Here is an 18,819-nt window from a genome sequence, read left to right as displayed (position 1 = left end):
CATAACAGTGGTCTTCTTGAGTGAGCCCACAGAAAGCAAATGACCTGGACAGAGTCCCCAACCATGCACTCAGATCGTGTGCGGACCAGCCGGCAGATGTATTCGCTGACATCTTTAACCTCTTCTTACTACAATCTGAAGTTTCCAACTACTTCAAGAAGACCATTATTCTACTGCCAAAGAAAGATCATGCAGTGTGCATTAATGATTACCCAGTAACCCTGAGCTCTGTAATTATGAAATGCTTCAAGAGATTAGTCATGCTTCACATCAACTCCAGCCTACCAGATTGCCTTGATCCTTTGTAATTCACCTACCATCGCTACAGGTTCAGGGCAGAGGCCAACTGGTCCTACACTTGTCCATGCAGATTCTGGATAATAACAGCCTCCTACATATTTACAACGGCTCTGCCTTCAACATTATAATTCCAAGTAAACTCATCACCAAACTCAGAGACCTAGGTCTCTGATCACCCACCTGAAATTGGATGCTCAGCTTCCTGACCAATAGACCACAATCCATAAGAATAAGTGACAATACCTCCTCCACAATAATCCTCAACAGTGATGTTCTGCAAGGCTGCGAACTTAGCCTCATTCTATACGTAGCCAAATTCTGCCCCAAATCCATTACAACTTTGCTGACAACACCAACGTTGTAGGTCAGATCTCAAACAACAATAGCAGAAAGTACAGGAAAGAGTTTGTGTGCTTATAGGCATGATGTAAAGACAACAAACTCTCCATTAACGTCAGCAAAAAGTAGCTGGCCTTTGACTTTAGGAAGCAGAGTGATGGGCACGTCACTGTCTGCATCAGTGGGCTGGAAATGTTAAAAGCATCAGGTTCTTAGGAGAGATGATCACCAACATTCTGTCGTGGTCCACATACGTGACACAACAGTCAAGAAAACTCAACGTCTCTACTTCCTCAGGAACCTAAGAAAATTTGGCACGTCCACTAAGACTCTTACCAATTTTTATTGATGCTTCATAGAAAACATCGTATCTGAATACATCAAAGCATGGTATGGCAACAGCTCTTCCCAAGACCACCAGAAACAGCTGAAATTCATGAACACAGTCCAGTCCATCACACAAACGAGCCTTCCATCCACTGACTCCATCTATACTTCCCGCTGCCTTAGGAAAGTAACCAACATAATCAAAGATCCACCCATCCTAGTTATACTCTCTTCTGCCCCCTTCCATCCGGCAGAAGACATAAAATTTTGAATACACTTGCAAACGGATTCAAGAACAGCTTCTTTCCAGCTGTCATTAGACTTTGGAATGGACCTTTCAAATGTTAATGTCGATTTCTCTCTCTGCACCTTCTATGCAGTTGTAACTGCTGTATTCTGCACTCTGACGCACTTTGTCTGGTACAATCTGCCTGTCTGGCATGCAAAACAATACTTTTCACTGTATCTCAGTACACGTGAAAACAATAAATCAAATTCAAACACATACATATTTAAGAACGTTAAAAAAGATTTGACAAAACTAATAATTAATCATAATAAAGATGTTTAAAATTCCATTAATACAAAGTTATTTTTCATAGCCATATTCATTATTAAGCAGTTGTCATTGGTCAGATCACCATTAAAGTCTCACTTACACTTCTTCATGTAACTTCTGATATTTCAAAACAGCAATGTGTAAGTGGAAAATGGATTCCGTAGATCGCTGGCACACAAGGACTACAGAATAACCCACAAAAGTGAATGGCAAATCAAAACTTCAGGATATCTGAGTTAATCTGTGCTTACATTATATCCTAAAAGGTGCAGATTTGCAGAAAAAATGACAGCAAACGCTGACACTTCATATCAAAAGCCCCACGAATTCCAGGCTATTAGTACTCTTGCTTCTAGATGAAAGATTTTTTAAAATAATTTGTAAACATTTACAAATATTTGTCAAGACCAAAAGAAACCATTCATTCATTGTTAGAGAAATGATTGGTTGCTGTTTTATTTCGTAACTGCAACTGCAGTTCAGATGAAAAGGGAAATCTAGTGGACAGAAGTTCGTAATAAATGCAAGTTCATTTTTTATATCTTTATGCTTGCATTGAAAAATTAATGAGTAAGTTTAGCAATAGATACTAAAATAAAACAAAGAACAGTGGATACTGGAGATATGAAACAAAACAGAAATTGCTGGAGAAAGTCTGCAGGTCTAGCAGCATCTGTGGAGACAAAGAACATTCTGAACAGGGATCACTGGACTCGAAACTTTAACTCTGATTTGTCTTCAATTTTGTAGATAGCTTGCATGGGGTTACTGTGAAAATGTGCAGTTCCTGTCATGATGTTAGATTAACCATCAACATCACTTACGGCAGATGTTGCAAAGTTGGGTAGAGTACTGGCGGGTTGGAAAGCAAGACGTTAGAATTTGGCATTTGTAAACCGTTGGTGTTTGTAAAACACTGTGGGGAAAATAGCGTGCGGAAAGTAGCCCTTTAAATGATGATGTGCTTTCTCTATGCTTAGAGATTCAACAAAGATGTCCACAGACTTGCAGGACAGAACACCTGAATTGAAACATTTGTATCAAAAAGGCTCTACTGTAAGCGGACAAAGCAGCATTTTTACCAAGACAACAGATTTTAAAATTTGGCCAGTTAATTTAAACCAGCCTTTAGATAGCAAAAACCAATTAAATTTAATTTTGATGGTTCTGATAACGTAGGACCAAATCTATTGTAGGAAATTAACATGTCATCAAGAGTATAAAAGATGAGAGCATTTGGAAAATCAGGGGAAAGCCAACGGCCATCTGCCAAGAGAACTGCTCCCAGCTCTAAAAGAAAGAATCACTGGCTCTCAGAGAATTCTCTAAGCCTGAGAATAAGCTCCATCTAAATTAAAGGTACCTACAGCACAAATAGTTAATGTTCCTGACAAAAGAATTTGACAGGGAAGGTATTCCTGACAGAAGAATTTGTCAGAGAAGACAAAGAACATTCCAGAAGATGTAACCTGGCTGTAATTCCAAGAGACTAAATTCTAATTATTTTTGGTTTACATAGGTGTCACTTGTATTTATTGGATTCTAATGGTCATTTGTATTTATTATTTTAAAATTTACAAATATTTGTCAAGACCACTTGTATTTATTGGATTCTAATGGTCACTTGTATTTATTATTTTACCATTAGAAACTTGTTTTATTTGGGAATAGTTAGTAATTAGAAGGAATTTATTCAGTTTGTTAATAGTTTGGTTAATCTGTTCACTGTTAGAGTTAAATAAATACTTACTTATTGATTATAAAGTCAGTGTTACGGGTTTATTATATTTAAACAATCCTTTATAACAGGTTGGGGGCTCTTAACAGATTATAGGGCAAGGTTCACCTCTTTGGATGTCTCAGTTTTAGTTAACAGAGGGGGAGGGTCAACCTCTGCTTTATAACATAGAACACAGAATACAAAGTTTGTGTATCATTAAAAATAGCAATATCACCTTTTAGAAACTTTATCCTCTTTATTCAAATCTAAAATCGCTGTAGCTCATATCCACAAACATAAAGAAAGAGTTACAACACACAGCCATTAAGCACAAAGCAAGTTCCCATAAACAGCATTGTGGCAATGACCAGATAATCTGTTTTGTACATGATCTAGTATTTCAAATAACGTTCAGTGATAAAAACCAAAAGAACAATAGATGCTGTAAACCAGGAACAAAAACAGAAGTTGCTGGAAAAACTCAGCATCTGTGAAAAAAAAACAGAGTTAGCGTTTCAGGTCCAGTGACACTTCCTCAGATAAGAAAATTCAAAGCAACCAAATTTTTCTGTGAAATTTTAATGCTCTTCAAAAGAATATTCATGTACCACTGTAAGCAGAAACTTTTTTAAAGGCTTCAAGGTAGTCCTAAATGCTAGTTCTAAATTCAAATTTATTAGGCTGATAGATCAAGCAGAACATTTTGATGTGTTTGCTGGAAGTCTTCACAATCTCAGACACCATCATTAAAATACTTTCTTCAGTCCTCTGCTCCGTCAAAAAATCTGTTCACCAAAATTCTCCAACATAGGCAACCTACATCCTCCGCATAACTTCACCACAGTGATATTATTCGCTGCATTCTCCATTCCTTCAGTATTTGCTACCTTCCCTTAGTGAGCACCCACTCAAAATGAAAATATTGGTTTAATACATGAAATTAAACCTTCATGGGGTCTAATTTCATTCATTTTAAGTCACACTCTTTCAACATGCACAGAATACTAATAAAGTATGGAAACATTCAGCAAAAATTGGGGAATTTTCTACAAATTTAACTTTGCAGCATTTACTGCACAAAGTTTTCAACGAATATTCGACTCGAGTAGCAGTGCTACAAGGTAAAGTCAGTCACAAAATCACGAATTTATTTCTTAATGGGCATTTTCACATTTTATGCTTTCAATGTTATTTTATCTTAATTTCATAAATTGAAACGCAATGCAGTCTCTATCCGTTTTAATAACGATATACTACTTAGAAAATAATTAAAACTAAAGCCATTCTAACGTTTAACCTTTGTAAAATATTACTTGAATGTTGCATCTGAATTCACTTTGTGTAATGTGTGACCCAAATACCATTTGTAGTATATATTAATGGGAAGAAAGATTTAGATCAATGGACTGGGAATTGAATTTCAAAAGTCTCTACAAAGATGACATGCACAGGCATTTTGCCTTCAAACATAGCTTTATTTTGAATGCTATTCATAGTGATTGTAACAAGGTCTGTCAAGTGGACATCAGGAGTTCTCTAATTACATAGAGGGTGGTGCGTGCCTAGAAAGCATTGCTAGCAGAGGTGGTAGAGGCGGGCACAATAGCGTCAATTAAGGTTTATCTCAACAGATACATGAATGGGCAGTGAACAAAGGGATATAGATCCTTGGAAAATAGATAGAGGTCGAGGTAGAGGATCTGGATCGGTGCAGGCATGGAGGGCCGAAGGGCCTGTTCCTGTGCTGTACTTTTCTTTGTTCTTTGCAGTCTTTGATTAGGGCTGTTAATCTAGTCCAATCAGGGTGCCATGGATGACAGATAAGAACAGGTGTGACAGACATGCTGTTCACTCCGAGAGCTGGATCAGTGTTAAAGAATTTTCACATGTAAATAAAGGGTGACTTGGTGATGGGATACAGGTTTCTGCACAGTTATTTCACTATTTATCATCAGTGGGTTCTACTGGATTGCAAATCACTAACAGGTCAAATCAAACACTGCTTTGTTAATTGGAAATGGTATTCTCCTACAATTAAAAAGAGATACATCCAATGACTCCAAAGAAATACACTTCACAAGGTGCACCGTTTATCACCCCTAGGTTTGCATAATTCAATGCCAAATCCAAAACATTAATTTGTGCTTCAATCCTGGACTGTGTATTCGAAATAGACACACTTCATCAATTGACAGATATGCCAAAACTCTGCCTCTGCTGGTAGCTAATTCTACCTGTGATCATGTTATAGCATACTAATCTACATTGTACTATCCACACGCATCCACTCTAGCTTGCCTGCAACCATGTTGACGTCAGTAATCCAACTACAAAGCATCATTCAACTCGAAATGTTAACTCTGGTTTTCTCTCTGCCTTTTTCTCAGCTGCCAGACCTGCTGAGCTTCTCCAGCACTTCGTTTTTGTTCTAGATCTCCAGCATCCATTTACATTATGCCAAAATTAGGTCTTTTTCTGCTGCCCTCCACTTCACATTCACTTTTCAAGATCTCAATTTTCTTCTGCACATCTTTATTGAACGGGTATCTGAGGCAAGTGAAAGTGGATTAATCGTAGCATAGTTATGGGAAAAACTGACTGAAAAAAAGCCAAAAATGAGTTAAAACCATACAGTTGAACACTATCAATCTCAAGCATTTAGCAAAACATAGTTGGATATAATTTGTGTACATACTTTGCCCTCTAAAGCAATGGAAAAAATAAAATTAAGTGCATCAAAAACTTTCAGTAAGACCTCAATCCGAATAATCTATAAAAACAATCACTTCACATGATGGGAAATCAATAATAACGGCAGGTACATTTCTTTCCATTGAGAATTCTGCTGCCTAAGTATGAAAATAAAACTGCCTGTATCATTAAGATCTATGTATAGAATTATCAGAAGGCTTCCACACAGTGTGTCACACTTATATCACAAGGTAGAGCATTTACTACCTACTAACATGACTTACCTCTTAAAAGGTCAATCACCACAGATGCTACAACTTAGTTGAGGAGCAGTATTAAAATAATTATTCCTATTAAGCACATACTCAGTTTGATTTAATAAGTCACAATTTTCAAACGTTCTTTTTTGGATTTTCCTTGATAACGCGAAGAAATAAACAAACAAACAGTCACTTCACTAGAAGCACAGAATCTGTAGCAAGCGCTTACAATTTGCAAATTATAGATCGATACCTAAAAAGGGATGACACCAGCTTTCTTTCTCTTTCTTCCCTTTCCCACAACAAAAAATACCATTCTTTCACAAATGATTGTAACAACACTGATCGCATTAAAACGAAGAAATGAAACAAGGGTAAAAGTTGGTTCGTTGCTGTATCACCGAATTAGAATGACCGAATCGAACACGTCACCGCTAGTAAACAAACCACTAGAAACCTGGCTGAGAATAACGACTGGCTGCAAGTTTAAATTCCGTCTGACGTTTTAGCGTCAGTTTTGAATGAAAGCATTGTTGGAACCGATGTCGAAATCAAACTGATGCGACACGCCCACCTCACACCAAACGCATAATCCACGCTTTGCAACTTTTTTTAAAAATGGCACACTTCGTAAGAGTCGCAAACACAACCAACAAAACTCGTATCCAATTGGAAAGACCACACAAACGTACGTACAAGATGGTCTGAGCTATCAGAGATTGCATAAAGCCCGTCACAAAGTCAATGGATCATAAACCTATTCTTGCGTTACTCACTTAATGTAGTATCGAGCCCCTTCGAAGGTGTATCCTTCTTCCCAACCGGTTGGGAGGTCTGCCGTGCGGAAAACAAAGACGGAAAAACTTAAGAAGACCAAGTAGTGAACATATAGTCTGCCTCTCCCCAATCCTTCTCCAATGGCAATTAAGCGCTCGAGATGAGGGGGTTAAGAGAAATATGTGGACTCGGGGTGAGAGACAGACGTGGGGGACAGAGAGATGTGGGGGAAATAAAATGGGGGAAGAGAAGAAGCAGGTGTAATGAGCTGGAGGTGGGATGTCCAAGAAGTGACTGGCGGGGGGCGGGCGTTCTTGAAGACAGACAGACAGACAGATAGATAGAAAGGGAAGGGTCTAGGCCCGAAACGTCAGCTTTTGTACTCCTAAGCTGCTGCTTGGCCTGCTGTGTTCAGCCAGCTCCACACTTTGTTATCTCGGATTCTCCAGCATCTGCAGTTCCCATTATCGCAGATGGAGAGATGTGGTTGGAGGAGATGTGATTTGGGGATGGGAGGGTCAGGATGTGGTGGTGAAGACAGGGAAGTGGGAAAAAGGTAAGAATGGGGGATTGAAGGTCCGAGGTGAGCGGGGAGAGGGATTTGTGGGTGGGATGGGGTGAGAGGGCAGAGGGATGTGCTGATGGGGATGGGGGCAGGTGGCAAGGTTGAGAGAGATGTGTGGATAGGGGTTGGGATGGGACAGGACAGTTGGGGATGGGAGTCAGGGTTGTCGTGGGGGTTGGTGCAGGCTTTAAGTGAAGATGTGGGGATTGGGTTGGAGATGGGGATTGGGTTGGAGATGGGGATCGGGGGGGGGGGACGGAGATGGGGATCGGGGGGGGGGGACGGAGATGGGGATCGGGGGGGGGGGACGGAGATGGGGATCGGGGGGGGGGGACGGAGATGGGGATCGGGGGGGGGGGGACGGAGATGGGGATGGGGGGGGGACGGAGATGGGGATGGGGGGGGACGGAGATGGGGATCGGGGGGGGGGGACGGAGATGGGGATCGGGGGGGGGGACGGAGATGGGGATGGGGGGGGGGACGGAGATGGGGATCGGGGGGGGGGGACGGAGATGGGGATCGGGGGGGGACGGAGATGGGGATCGGGGGGGGGACGGAGATGGGGATCGGGGGGGGGAGATGGGGATCGGGGGGGGGGAAACGGTGCTGGGGATCGGGGGGGGGAAACGGTGCTGGGGATCGGGGGGGGGAAACGGTGCTAGGGATCGGGGGGGGAACGGTGCTAGGGATCGGGGGGGACGGTGCTAGGGATCGGGGGGGGGACGGTGCTAGGGATCGGGGGGGGGGGGAGTGGGGATATTGGGGGGAGAGAGTGGAGAAAGAGGGAGTGGGGGGGGGGGAAGGAAGGTGGGGATCCGGGGAGGGAGAGAGAGAGGAGGTGGGGATCCGGGGAGGGGGGGAGGGAGTGGGGGGGGGGGGAAGGAAGGTGGGGATCCGGGGAGGGAGAGAGAGAGGAGGTGGGGATCCGGGGAGGGGGGGAGGGAGGGAGAGAGAGAGAGAGAGAGAGAGAGAGAGAGAGAGAGGAGGTGGGGATCCGGGGAGGGAGGGAGAGAGAGAGAGAGAGAGAGAGAGAGAGAGAGAGGGGAGGTGGGGATCCGGGGAGGGAGAGAGAGAGAGAGAGAGAGAGAGAGGGGAGGTGGGGATCCGGGGAGGGAGGGAGAGAGAGGAGGTGGGGATCCGGGGAGGGAGGGAGAGAGAGGAGGTGGGGATCCGGGGAGGGAGGGAGAGAGAGGAGGTGGGGATCCGGGGAGGGAGGGAGAGAGAGGAGGTGGGGATCCGGGGAGGGAGGGAGAGAGAGGAGGTGGGGATCCGGGGAGGGAGAGAGAGAGAGGAGGTGGGGATCCGGGGAGGGAGAGAGAGAGAGGAGGTGGGGATCCGGGGAGGGAGGGAGAGAGAGGAGGTGGGGATCCGGGGAGGGAGGGAGAGAGAGGAGGTGGGGATCCGGGGAGGGAGGGAGAGAGAGGAGGTGGGGATCCGGGGAGGGAGAGAGAGAGAGAGAGAGAGGGGAGGTGGGGATCCGGGGAGGGAGGGAGGGAGGGAGAGAGAGAGAGAGGAGGTGGGGATCCGGGGAGGGAGGGAGGGAGGGAGAGAGAGGAGGTGGGGATCCGGGGAGAGAGAGGAGGTGGGGATCCGGGGAGGGAGGGAGGGAGAGAGAGAGAGAGAGAGAGAGAGGAGGTGGGGATCCGGGGAGGGAGGGAGGGAGAGAGAGAGAGAGAGAGAGGAGGTGGGGATCCGGGGAGGGAGGGAGGGAGGGAGAGAGGGAGAGAGAGAGAGGAGGTGGGGATCCGGGGAGGGAGGGAGAGAGAGAGAGGAGGTGGGGATCCGGGGAGGGAGGGAGGGAGGGAGGGAGGGAGAGAGAGAGAGAGGAGGGGATCCGGGGAGGGAGGGAGAGGAGAGGAGGTGGGGATCCGGGGAGGGAGGGAGGGAGGGAGAGAGAGGAGGTGGGGATCCGGGGAGGGAGGGAGGGAGAGAGAGAGAGGAGGTGGGGATCCGGGGAGGGAGAGAGAGAGAGGAGGTGGGGATCCGGGGAGGGAGAGAGAGAGAGAGAGGAGGTGGGGATCCGGGGAGGGAGGGAGAGAGAGGAGGTGGGGATCCGGGGAGGGAGGGAGAGAGAGGCGGTGGGGATCCGGGGGGAGGGAGGGAGAGAGAGAGAGACGGTGGGGATCCGGGGGGAGGGAGAGAGAGAGACGGTGGGGATCCGGGGGGAGGGAGAGAGAGAGACGGTGGGGATCCGGGGGGAGGGAGAGAGAGAGACGGTGGGGATCCGGGGGGAGGGAGAGAGAGAGACGGTGGGGATCCGGGGGGAGGGAGGGAGAGAGAGAGAGAGAGAGGCGGTGGGGATCCGGGGGGGGGGGGTGGGAGAGAGAGTGTGGAGGTGGGGATCCGGGGGGGGGAGGAGAGAGAGTGTGGAGGTGGGGATCCGGGGGGGGAGGGGGGGGAGGGGGGGGAGGTGGGGATCCGGGGGGGGAGGGGGGGGAGGGGGGGGAGGTGGGGATCCCGGGGGGGAAGCTGGGGATCCGCGGGGGGAAGCTGGGGATCCGGGGGGAGAGCTGGGGATCCGGGGGGTGTGGAGGCGGGTATCGGGCTCGGAGTGCGGATACGGTCGGGGTGAATGCGGTGCCGAGGATGGAGATGGGGGTCGGAGTGTGGGGAGATGTGTCCTCTCCAGCCCCGGTCCCGGAGGTTGAGTTCGGGGCGGGGGGGGCGGGGGTTCGGTTTGCCTCTCCACCTCCCCACCTGGTGTTTTGCGGTGTCCGCTGATGACGGCCTCGCCGGTCGCTGGATGTAACCAGGTTGTTCTGTGCGCTTCTTCACTGTGTGTATGTGAGAGAGAGAGAGAGAAGACACGGTGAGTGTAGTTATAAACTCAAATGTCAGCTTTCCGTATCCGCCAAAGCCCAGCTGCCTCCGGTACTCACTCGATGAAGAAGATCCGTCCGTCCCGGGTGACCCCATGCGACCAGAAACTCGGCAGCCGGAGCCACTCGGACCTGTAATCCGCCATGTCTGGAACAGGCAGGCGGGGGTTGGAGGCGGCGGTAAGAGGAGGTGATTCCTGCGCGCCCCCGACGTTGTTCGGGTGGGCCCCGCCCCCCGCGCGGAAACGCGCACACACCCCAACCGTCATCGCGCGCGCTCCTCTTCACAGGTGGGCTGCGCGCGCGCGAAGCTGTGGGCGGGGCGAGGACACCGGCCCACTAGCGCAGGCCAGTCACTGGGACTCACTCCTGGACGTGACGGCGAGGGACACACCCTATACAGGTCACAGCAGCCCATTCACAGCCAACTGTAGGAGAAATACTACAGGTAACACCGGAAGGGACGCTGCCTACATGTAATGCTCGCAAGGACACTCCCTGAAGGTAACGTTAGCAGAGACACTTCCTATAGATAACAGCCAGCAAGGACATTCCCTAAAAGTCACACCAGCCCATCCACAGCCAGTTGTAGTGAGAGACTCAACAGGCAATTCAAGCAGAGATGGTCCCTACATTAACAGCAGCCCAGTAATGTCCAACTGGGGAAAAGGATATCCCATATATGTAACGCCTGCCTTTACACAGCTACATTTTTTCCTAGGATGGTGACGGCGAGCACGAGGGGGCACAGCTTTAAATTGAGGGGTGTCAGATATAGGACAGATGTCAGAGGGAGTTTCTTTACCCAGAGTAGTAAGGGAATGGAACGCTTTGCCTGCAACGGTAGTAGATTCGCCAACTTTAGGTACATTTAAGTCGTCGTTGGATAAGCATATGGACGTACATGGAATAATGTAGGTTAGATGGGCTTGAGATCGGTATGACAGGTCGGCACAACATCGAGGGCCGAAGGGCCTGTACTGTGCTGTAATGTTCTATGTTCTACTGTAGGGAGGGAAGCCTGTGTAGATAACACTAGCCTATCTGCACTGAATTTTAGGAAGGAGCACTCCCTACTGGTAATGCCAGCCCATCCACGCCCACTGAAGGGATGACTTTATCAGGAAGAATTTTATGTAGATAATCTACCTATTATGAATGCAGCTGTTTTTGTGATTTCCTTTACTGGGTAATTCATACCCATTTTGGAAGGGCATGCGAATAAAGAATCATTATACTACATCCATAAGAGGAATCCCTGCAGCAACATGACCAGCAGGTGCCAACTGCTGTGCACGACCTTGAACAATTGTGCCTGTCTCCATGAACGAGGCGGGATGAGGTAGATGCAAGTTTCGGAGCTCACAATAAGTGCAGTGCGCTACAGAACTCTTCAGAACTAGGCAGATACTAGTCCATTCCCATAAGAAACCTGCAGCAATACACACCCAAGACACGTTGTTATAACTGACATAATTGTTGTACTTGCTGTTCCCTGGCTGGCCTGTAGGGAGCAATAAAGTTAGTGCAAAAAAAAGATTGAAAGCAAAAACTCCAACAACGTACTTTCCAGAAGTATGGTTAAAAATGGAACTTGACAACAGCTTCACTAAAGATAGTGTAAAATAAAGTGAATTGTGGTTGATACTGTTTGTTATGGGCAAAACTGTTGTGTTTGGCAAAGTAAACACTTGTTAATGGCCGTAAATTACCTACAGTCCATCGTACTTTCCTGTTTAGCATTAGGACACATAACTTGCAGATTAACCAAACTCGGATATGTGAAGTTAACCCCATCTCCTGTGGGTGTAAATATCAAACATATTAAATTATAAGGGTTAATTTGCCCCCAGGTAATAAGATTTGTTCTTTCTTTGCTCTTCCTTTACTTGTATTGCAATATCAGCTGAAAAATCTAGCCATTTATATCCAACTCTGTCAGAGAAGGTGTAACCTACTGGCAAATATGATGGTACCTGTGTAGATGTCACACACACATCTGGCACACATCTGAGGAATTCCCGAGGTCAGTCTACAACCTGATCTGTGACATCCAAGGACAATTTGCTGGTTGCTAACACATTTGTATAAAGACAGCCCTCAGTGCACCCAGTGCATTTTACAGTAAACCAGCACAAGAGAAATGTGCAACTAACCATTTACAATAGAGTAGTGGAATCGTAATGAAACATCACAGTAACTACATTATTGTTGAGTCAAGACTTCCCAATATGTTGTGCGGTGTGCAAATAGTACAGCCATGGAAAATTAGCAGGTTCATCATATTACCATTTGCAGTCAAATTATTATCTTTGTCGCAATAGCATTTCTTTAAAAGTAGGATTTTCATCACTAAAGACTTTAACAGAATCAAAATTTCTAGGTATGAAAAAACAACCTAAAGCTTCTTGGTACTGACTTACGATTAATTGGACCAATGGGTTCATGCAAGTGTTTATGCTGCACTTGTGCCTTCCCCAAATGTTTCCTCATCAAAATCTATTATTGTAAATCTCTATTCCCTAACCCTGATATGCTTGTCTCGGTTCTCTTGAAATGAATGCATATTTTTCACTTCATCTACACTTTGTGGTCTGAGTTCCACATTCTCACTACTCATTTCACAAAGAAGTTTCTTCTGAATTCCTATTGGATTTCTTGGTGACAATATTTTTGATGGCCTCTAAAAAATGAAAGATTCTGTCTGAATCCACTTTATAAAAACAGTTAATCAATCTAAAAACTTCTAAACTAAAAATGTTTCTTTCACAAGGGAGTGTCTCAACATTTCAACCCTTTCATGATTCGTATCTTCCTTGTAAAACTGCTGTTTGCCCTTTTAGTTTGTCGGTATCCTTTTTGTAATGTTGCAGCAAAATGCAAGTTTAGCATGCTTTCCCTATTCTTCAGTTCTGTCCCACTTAAGTAGCAGTTAGTGATTGGCTGTCCATGCACAAGGAACAGGTGAAGGACTGTAAATACAATTTTTTCAAGAGTCTGATCTAGTAATTTGTTTAATCATAGAACTTGGAAGAATATTGAAAAGTATTTTCTCCAGAGTTGCAAAGGCAGGTTTACAATCTGCCAATTATAACTTCAATGTCTATCATCAAATAAAATAGCTTGATAATTGTCAGTCTTGAGCTTTGACCGTCTTTGTTTAAGATTCAAGTTAGACAGCAACATTACAACTGTTTCTTCTGTGAGCCAATGTTTGTCCAGTGACATGCCCATTGGAATTGGACTGTGTAGGTATTTTGAAGGGTATTGACAGTGAACATTTTCTTTGTCTATAGCATCCACACAGATGTATTCTTTCAATTTACCTGACAACTATTTCTAAAACATTTCATGCAAACTCTAGTGAATCTTCATTAAAATAATAATTACTCAAATAATTGTCTTTAACAGAAGTCAGACTAGTGATTCTTCAAAGTACCCTTCTGGCTGCCATCAACTCAAAACAACTGATGTTTTTATGAAGGGTCTAGGCCCGAAACGTCAGCTTTTGTGCTCCTGAGATGCTGCTTGGCCTGCTGTGTTCATCCAGCCTCACATTTTATTATCTTGGAATCTCCAGCATCTGCGGTTCCCATTATCTCTGATGTTTTTACTCACCTCATAATGGCTACTATTCATCCTACTCCAGTGAGGTTTTTGGGCTAGCGTTTGAGCCAGTCGGTAATGCTGCTGTATTGTGCACAAAATTGTTTGCTACCATAAAATAAGATCTGTACATCAAAAATAATTTCTTTGTTTGTGAACTTCTATGAGCAAGTGACAAGGCTCAACATAGTTGCAAGTCCATTATTAAACTTGGAGACTGAGTACTTGCCTTAATATCAAGATTATCTTCAAATAAACAAATGGAGAAAAGATCTATCCGGGATGTTCATAGTCTCACTAACAAATGGTATTTCAGAGTTAAAATATATCGAGTAGGAAAATCCTGCATAATATAAAACAAAGCTGTTAATAGGCAATTTACAAACAGCAACTGGGTTGAATGACGAGTTCATGAGTTTCCAGTGCATTTGGCAAGAATGCAGCAAGACTGTCATGTGAACTAAAGTACCCAAATTTATTGAGAATCATTTTTTTTTAAAAAATGTTCATTCATTTCATTGATGAACTTTTTATAAATAATAATGTGCTGATTAATTAGTCATTTAATTAGAAACATAGCTGATTTGGTGGTGGTAAAAACAATGCAAAGTGCATAAAAGGATGATTGAAAGACGACCTTACACACAAACACAAAAATAAGAGACACTTGTTTGCTTTTCAATATCTACAGCAGTATACCAGCAACTTTTCTGAATAGTTAACTTTTCCAACCCTTCTGTAACAGTGCATCCAAATCTTGATTTGCTCAGCAGATTAAAGCTATGACATTCAATCAAGTTGTCATATATTTCAATGGGTTAACAATTTATTTCAATTGTTTTTCTCATTTAAACTTTCTACGCAGGAAAAGAAGGTTTGTAGGCTACAGGAAAGATTGGGGAGTTGGGCAAGCTAAACTGGCCTTGCAGAGAACTGGCATGGACTCAACAAGCCAAATGGTTTCTTTCTGTTCTGTAATCATCCTGTGTTCTCATTCATGATTCATTTTTAGCAGCTTGATTTTAACCATTGTGCATAGGCCATAACAAGACACTGCAGTGCAAGACAACAAGAATACTAACGCCTGTGATCATTTCAAAGAGCAAGTGAAAAATAATTTACTGCAATCACTTAGGCGTGCTACTTAATTATGCTAGCAATCAGTTTAGAGTGTTTTTTTATTGAAAATCAGTGCAATGAGCCAAGATCCATGCTGCAGGGCATCACAAAGATTGAAAACAGTAACAACATCTGTTTAAAAGTGACAAAATGATTAAAATAACAATTTCCACACTGAATAGTCAATTGGTACTTTTTTGCAGGATGTTATGAATTCTAAAATTTTCGTAAATAAATACTCCTTTGCTCAGAAGCTGATATACTATAGACTTCTGAATGTAACAGATCTCCGTCTGAGTGTCTGTTTTGTCTTATCAATGGTTCTGTTTTTGTTCATTTTCAATGCCTGTTTATAATCTTATGGTAAGATAATAATCAAAGTTTTTTTTGTATGCTAGTTCTGTTTTCACTCAAGATGTACGTTGTCACCTGATTTCCAGAATAACTTTCAATTTTCAATGCCTGTTCAAAGTGATTTGATATGCTGCGCTTCAAATTATAAATCGTGGGTAAGAACCTGTTTGATATTTCTGCAGACAAAATGGCAAGCAAAGAGATCTGCAAATGCTAAGCTTGAGGACAATATTCATTAGGAAGGCTACGATACAATACTAGAGTTAAACATTACAACAAAATGATTCTCAGCATGGAAAAGCCTGGGAGATTATCATGTGTTGAACTCCCTCAAATAGGTTATTCTGTGTATTATTAAATGCAATTGATTTATGGAGTATGATCTGTTGACTCAGAATTATCTTGTTTAAGCACTGCCTTTTGCTTGGTCTCTCTGGATTGAGGATGAATTGCTTTTCCTCTGTTCGATAGTTTTTAGGATGGTTGCTAAGTCCAAGGTGCAATCTGAAATCTCTGCTGCCCGTGGTCCTTGAAAATTTGGGTAGATGGGTTATTATCAGTGCTGTTGCACTGTCACTGATGCATCAGGTTTGCCCCTACATGCTCTTGACAAAGTCTATTAGTGTTTTCTGTACCCTACCAAATATGCCATATTTATTTCGGTTAGTCACGAAGCAGGTTCTGCCATGACTCAACAGTTATGTTTGTCTTTTTTCAGGGTGGTTTGAATGTGTCCCTCAAGTGTTTCTGCTAGTCTCCTTTGGCACCTCCTACTGCAACCACGTTCCAAGTAGAGCACTGTTTTGTGAGCCTGGCCTCATGCCTACAAACAGCATGCCCTGCCCAGTAGGTTTGAGCGATTAGTTGGCTTCGGGAGGACACTGCTGTTGGACATTGTACTGGATTCAGAAGATCTGCAATGGCATTGCTGGCACTACTTTTTAAATCTGACTGCTATACGTTTTCCACGTCTGTGCAGGTTATAGGAGCATGGCGATGCTGCTACCGTGACTTTAGTCTCAGATTATGCATCTTCATCCTCAAGTACTCTTTTCCTGCATCATCCAAAGGCTGAGCTGATACATTGGAGGCAATGATGAATTTTCTCATCCATATCTATCTTTATTGAGAGGGGTTCCCAAGATACAGAAAATGCTCCATATTTTCCAGAAGCGCACCATTGATCTGAAACAATGAGAGGAATTTTGCTGAAGTGGTTCGTTGGAAGAATTTCTTAGTTTTCCAGATCATTTTCTCATACACTTCAGAGAAGGAATCAATGATGACTTAGTGCTTAGCATCAGAGAAAGTGCACATATACTAATGTCATCTGCAATACGAAACTCTATGACTGAGATTGGAGTGGTTTTGGATTGATGATGGCACTGGTTGAATAGTTTCTCATCTGTTCTGTAGATTATTTCCACAACTGCTGATAATTTGCTGGCGATGAGGTGCAGTATTGCATGAGCAAAATGGAAAAACGTTAGTGCATTGACATAGCCTTGGATGACCCTAGTTTTCACTGAGATAAGTTTTCCATTAGTAAAGATCACATCTCTTTTGTGGAGTAGGAAGAGGATGGTGACAAATTTATGAGGGCAGCCAAGTTTGAGAAATGTGCTCAATTAATTTGAATGGCTGATAATTGCTTCCAAAAGTATTTGTAATGTCAAAAATGGTCATTTTTTACAATGGTTACAGTTGTTCATTTCATCACTTCTTGGATTTGTCAGTCAGGGAAAATCAGGTCAGTAGCGTCTGTCAATGGGGAGAAAATGAATGGTGGTCGTGCAAGGAGTTCCTTGGCCACTAAGAGAAGGCAGCTGAGGAAGATCATTTCCGCGTCAACCAGCGTGAATTCGCCTCTGTCATTTCCGCAAACAAATTTTTCTCCCTTCTTAAAGATCTAAGTACAAGATCAGCAAAGTCTAGATGTAACAATTATATAGGAACTTGGTTAGATCACACCTGGATTACTATGTGCAGTTTTGGTGTCCTTAACTCAGAGAAGATATTATTGTTGCAGAGACAAGTACAACAAAGGTGCGCTAGACTTTTTCCCAGGATGGCAAAATTATCCTATGAAGAGAGAATGGGGAAAAGAGGGCCTGTATTATTTAGAGGTTTGAAGAATGAGAGGTGATCTTATACAAACATTCTAAAACTTAAAGGGACAGACAGGACAGATGCAATCAAGATGTTTTCACTGGCTGGGAAGTATGGAACCAAGGGCATAATTTTAAAAATAGGGAGGATGCCATTGAAGACTGAGAGGAGGAGACATTTTTTCACTCAAAGCATTCTGAATCTTTGGAGTTCTTTGCCCCAGAGGATGGAGGAATCTATGTCTTTGTGTATATTTAGAGGTTGAGAAATTTTTAATTACCAATGACATAAAGAGTTGTATGGATAATGTGGGTAAAAGGCAATGAAGTGTTCAATCAATGATTGTACTAATTGGCAGAACAGGCTCAACAATCTGAATGGCCTGCTCTTTTATGTCCCTCTGTTCCTACAGGAGTAAATGTTTTCAAGATGAGGAACCCCATGTCAGTGTTAATTGACAAAGGCCAGAATTTTGAAAGGTTAATGAGGACAAAACTGCTGGTATTTGTCACCATTACTCTGATGAAACTGACAGCAACTTTTGGAGTCCATGCATTCAGACAATAATATCAAAATCCAGAAGTTGCTGTCAGTCTGTCTATGCTCCGCAGAAGGTACACATTGGAGGTTAGCCCAGAGTGAAATTTCTAAGCAATTAATAAGCTACTGAAAATTTCCACCTTTGATATTTTCTAATCAATCTGTTCAGAGGTGTTATCACGTTTCCCGGCTGAGAAGTTGGGACACTACTGCTGTGCCACAGGTTACCTAAATGTCAACTTTTGTTCTATTTGTTTTAAAACATTAAATGTTAAATTAATTAAGTTTTGTTTTTACACTGTACCTGTTTCATAAATACTTTTCTATACCCTCACTGAGCTTGAAAGACTACATTACATTTGTGTAAAATCAATTCTCTCTATTGTGAAAAAAGTACTTTTGAAATGAAGAAAAACTTAAAATTGTTGTGGCATTTTTGCTTGTTTCTTTATGATTAACCCATATTTCATAAACATTTAGTTTGCTATCTGAAAATTTAAATTTAGTGTCTTCTGTCTGCGACTACATAAATGTTATTGGCTACTTAGTCTATTTAGTGACATTATTGCTACTTGATGTCTGAAAATCCCCAACTTCGGCACCTGATTCACACAGCCACTGGAAGAGCACCAGATAGATCATTGGCTGTCAGTGGACTGCTTTCTTTAAGGCCTGAATTGTGCACCTTTGCATTTTTGCAACATTAGTGAAAGAAAGGAAAAGATCTTGTATTT

At 43.4% G+C, this 18,819-nt stretch overlaps 1 protein-coding gene and 1 long non-coding RNA gene across 15 annotated transcripts in view; one reads left to right on the top strand and one right to left on the bottom strand.

Moving 5' to 3' along the window:
* The window catches only part of plekha5 (pleckstrin homology domain containing, family A member 5), a 259,844-nt gene extending 249,204 nt beyond the window's left edge, over positions 1 to 10,640 (bottom strand). For 11 of the 13 annotated variants that reach the window (XM_059654679.1, XM_059654681.1, XM_059654680.1 and 8 more), the window contains exons 1-3: positions 10,418 to 10,550; positions 10,236 to 10,312; positions 6,973 to 7,030 (exon numbers count right to left, since the gene is read on the bottom strand). In XM_059654679.1, coding sequence (XP_059510662.1) covers positions 6,973 to 7,030; positions 10,236 to 10,312; positions 10,418 to 10,503 — 221 coding nt within the window. In that variant the 5' untranslated portion in view covers positions 10,504 to 10,550. Of the gene's footprint in view, positions 1 to 6,972; positions 7,031 to 7,356; positions 7,771 to 10,235; positions 10,313 to 10,417 lie in introns of those variants that run through there. The other 2 variants (XM_059654696.1, XM_059654688.1) reach the window with 2 other exon arrangements.
* On the top strand, positions 10,107 to 18,540 carry LOC132210965 (uncharacterized). 2 transcript variants are annotated; one of them, XR_009447235.1, is made up of 3 exons: positions 10,107 to 10,347; positions 15,481 to 15,591; positions 16,155 to 18,540. It is a non-coding gene; the product is annotated as an uncharacterized LOC132210965 (long non-coding RNA). The 2 variants fall into 2 exon arrangements; XR_009447236.1 differs by having other exon boundaries at positions 10,107 to 10,537.
* Positions 18,541 to 18,819: the final 279 nt, after the last annotated feature.

Source organism: Stegostoma tigrinum, chromosome 25 (genome assembly GCF_030684315.1).
Source record: "Stegostoma tigrinum isolate sSteTig4 chromosome 25, sSteTig4.hap1, whole genome shotgun sequence".
Classification (NCBI taxonomy): Eukaryota; Metazoa; Chordata; class Chondrichthyes; order Orectolobiformes; family Stegostomatidae; genus Stegostoma; species Stegostoma tigrinum.
Note: the sequence above shows the minus strand (reverse complement) of the source record. Positions and strands in the feature narration are given on the sequence as shown.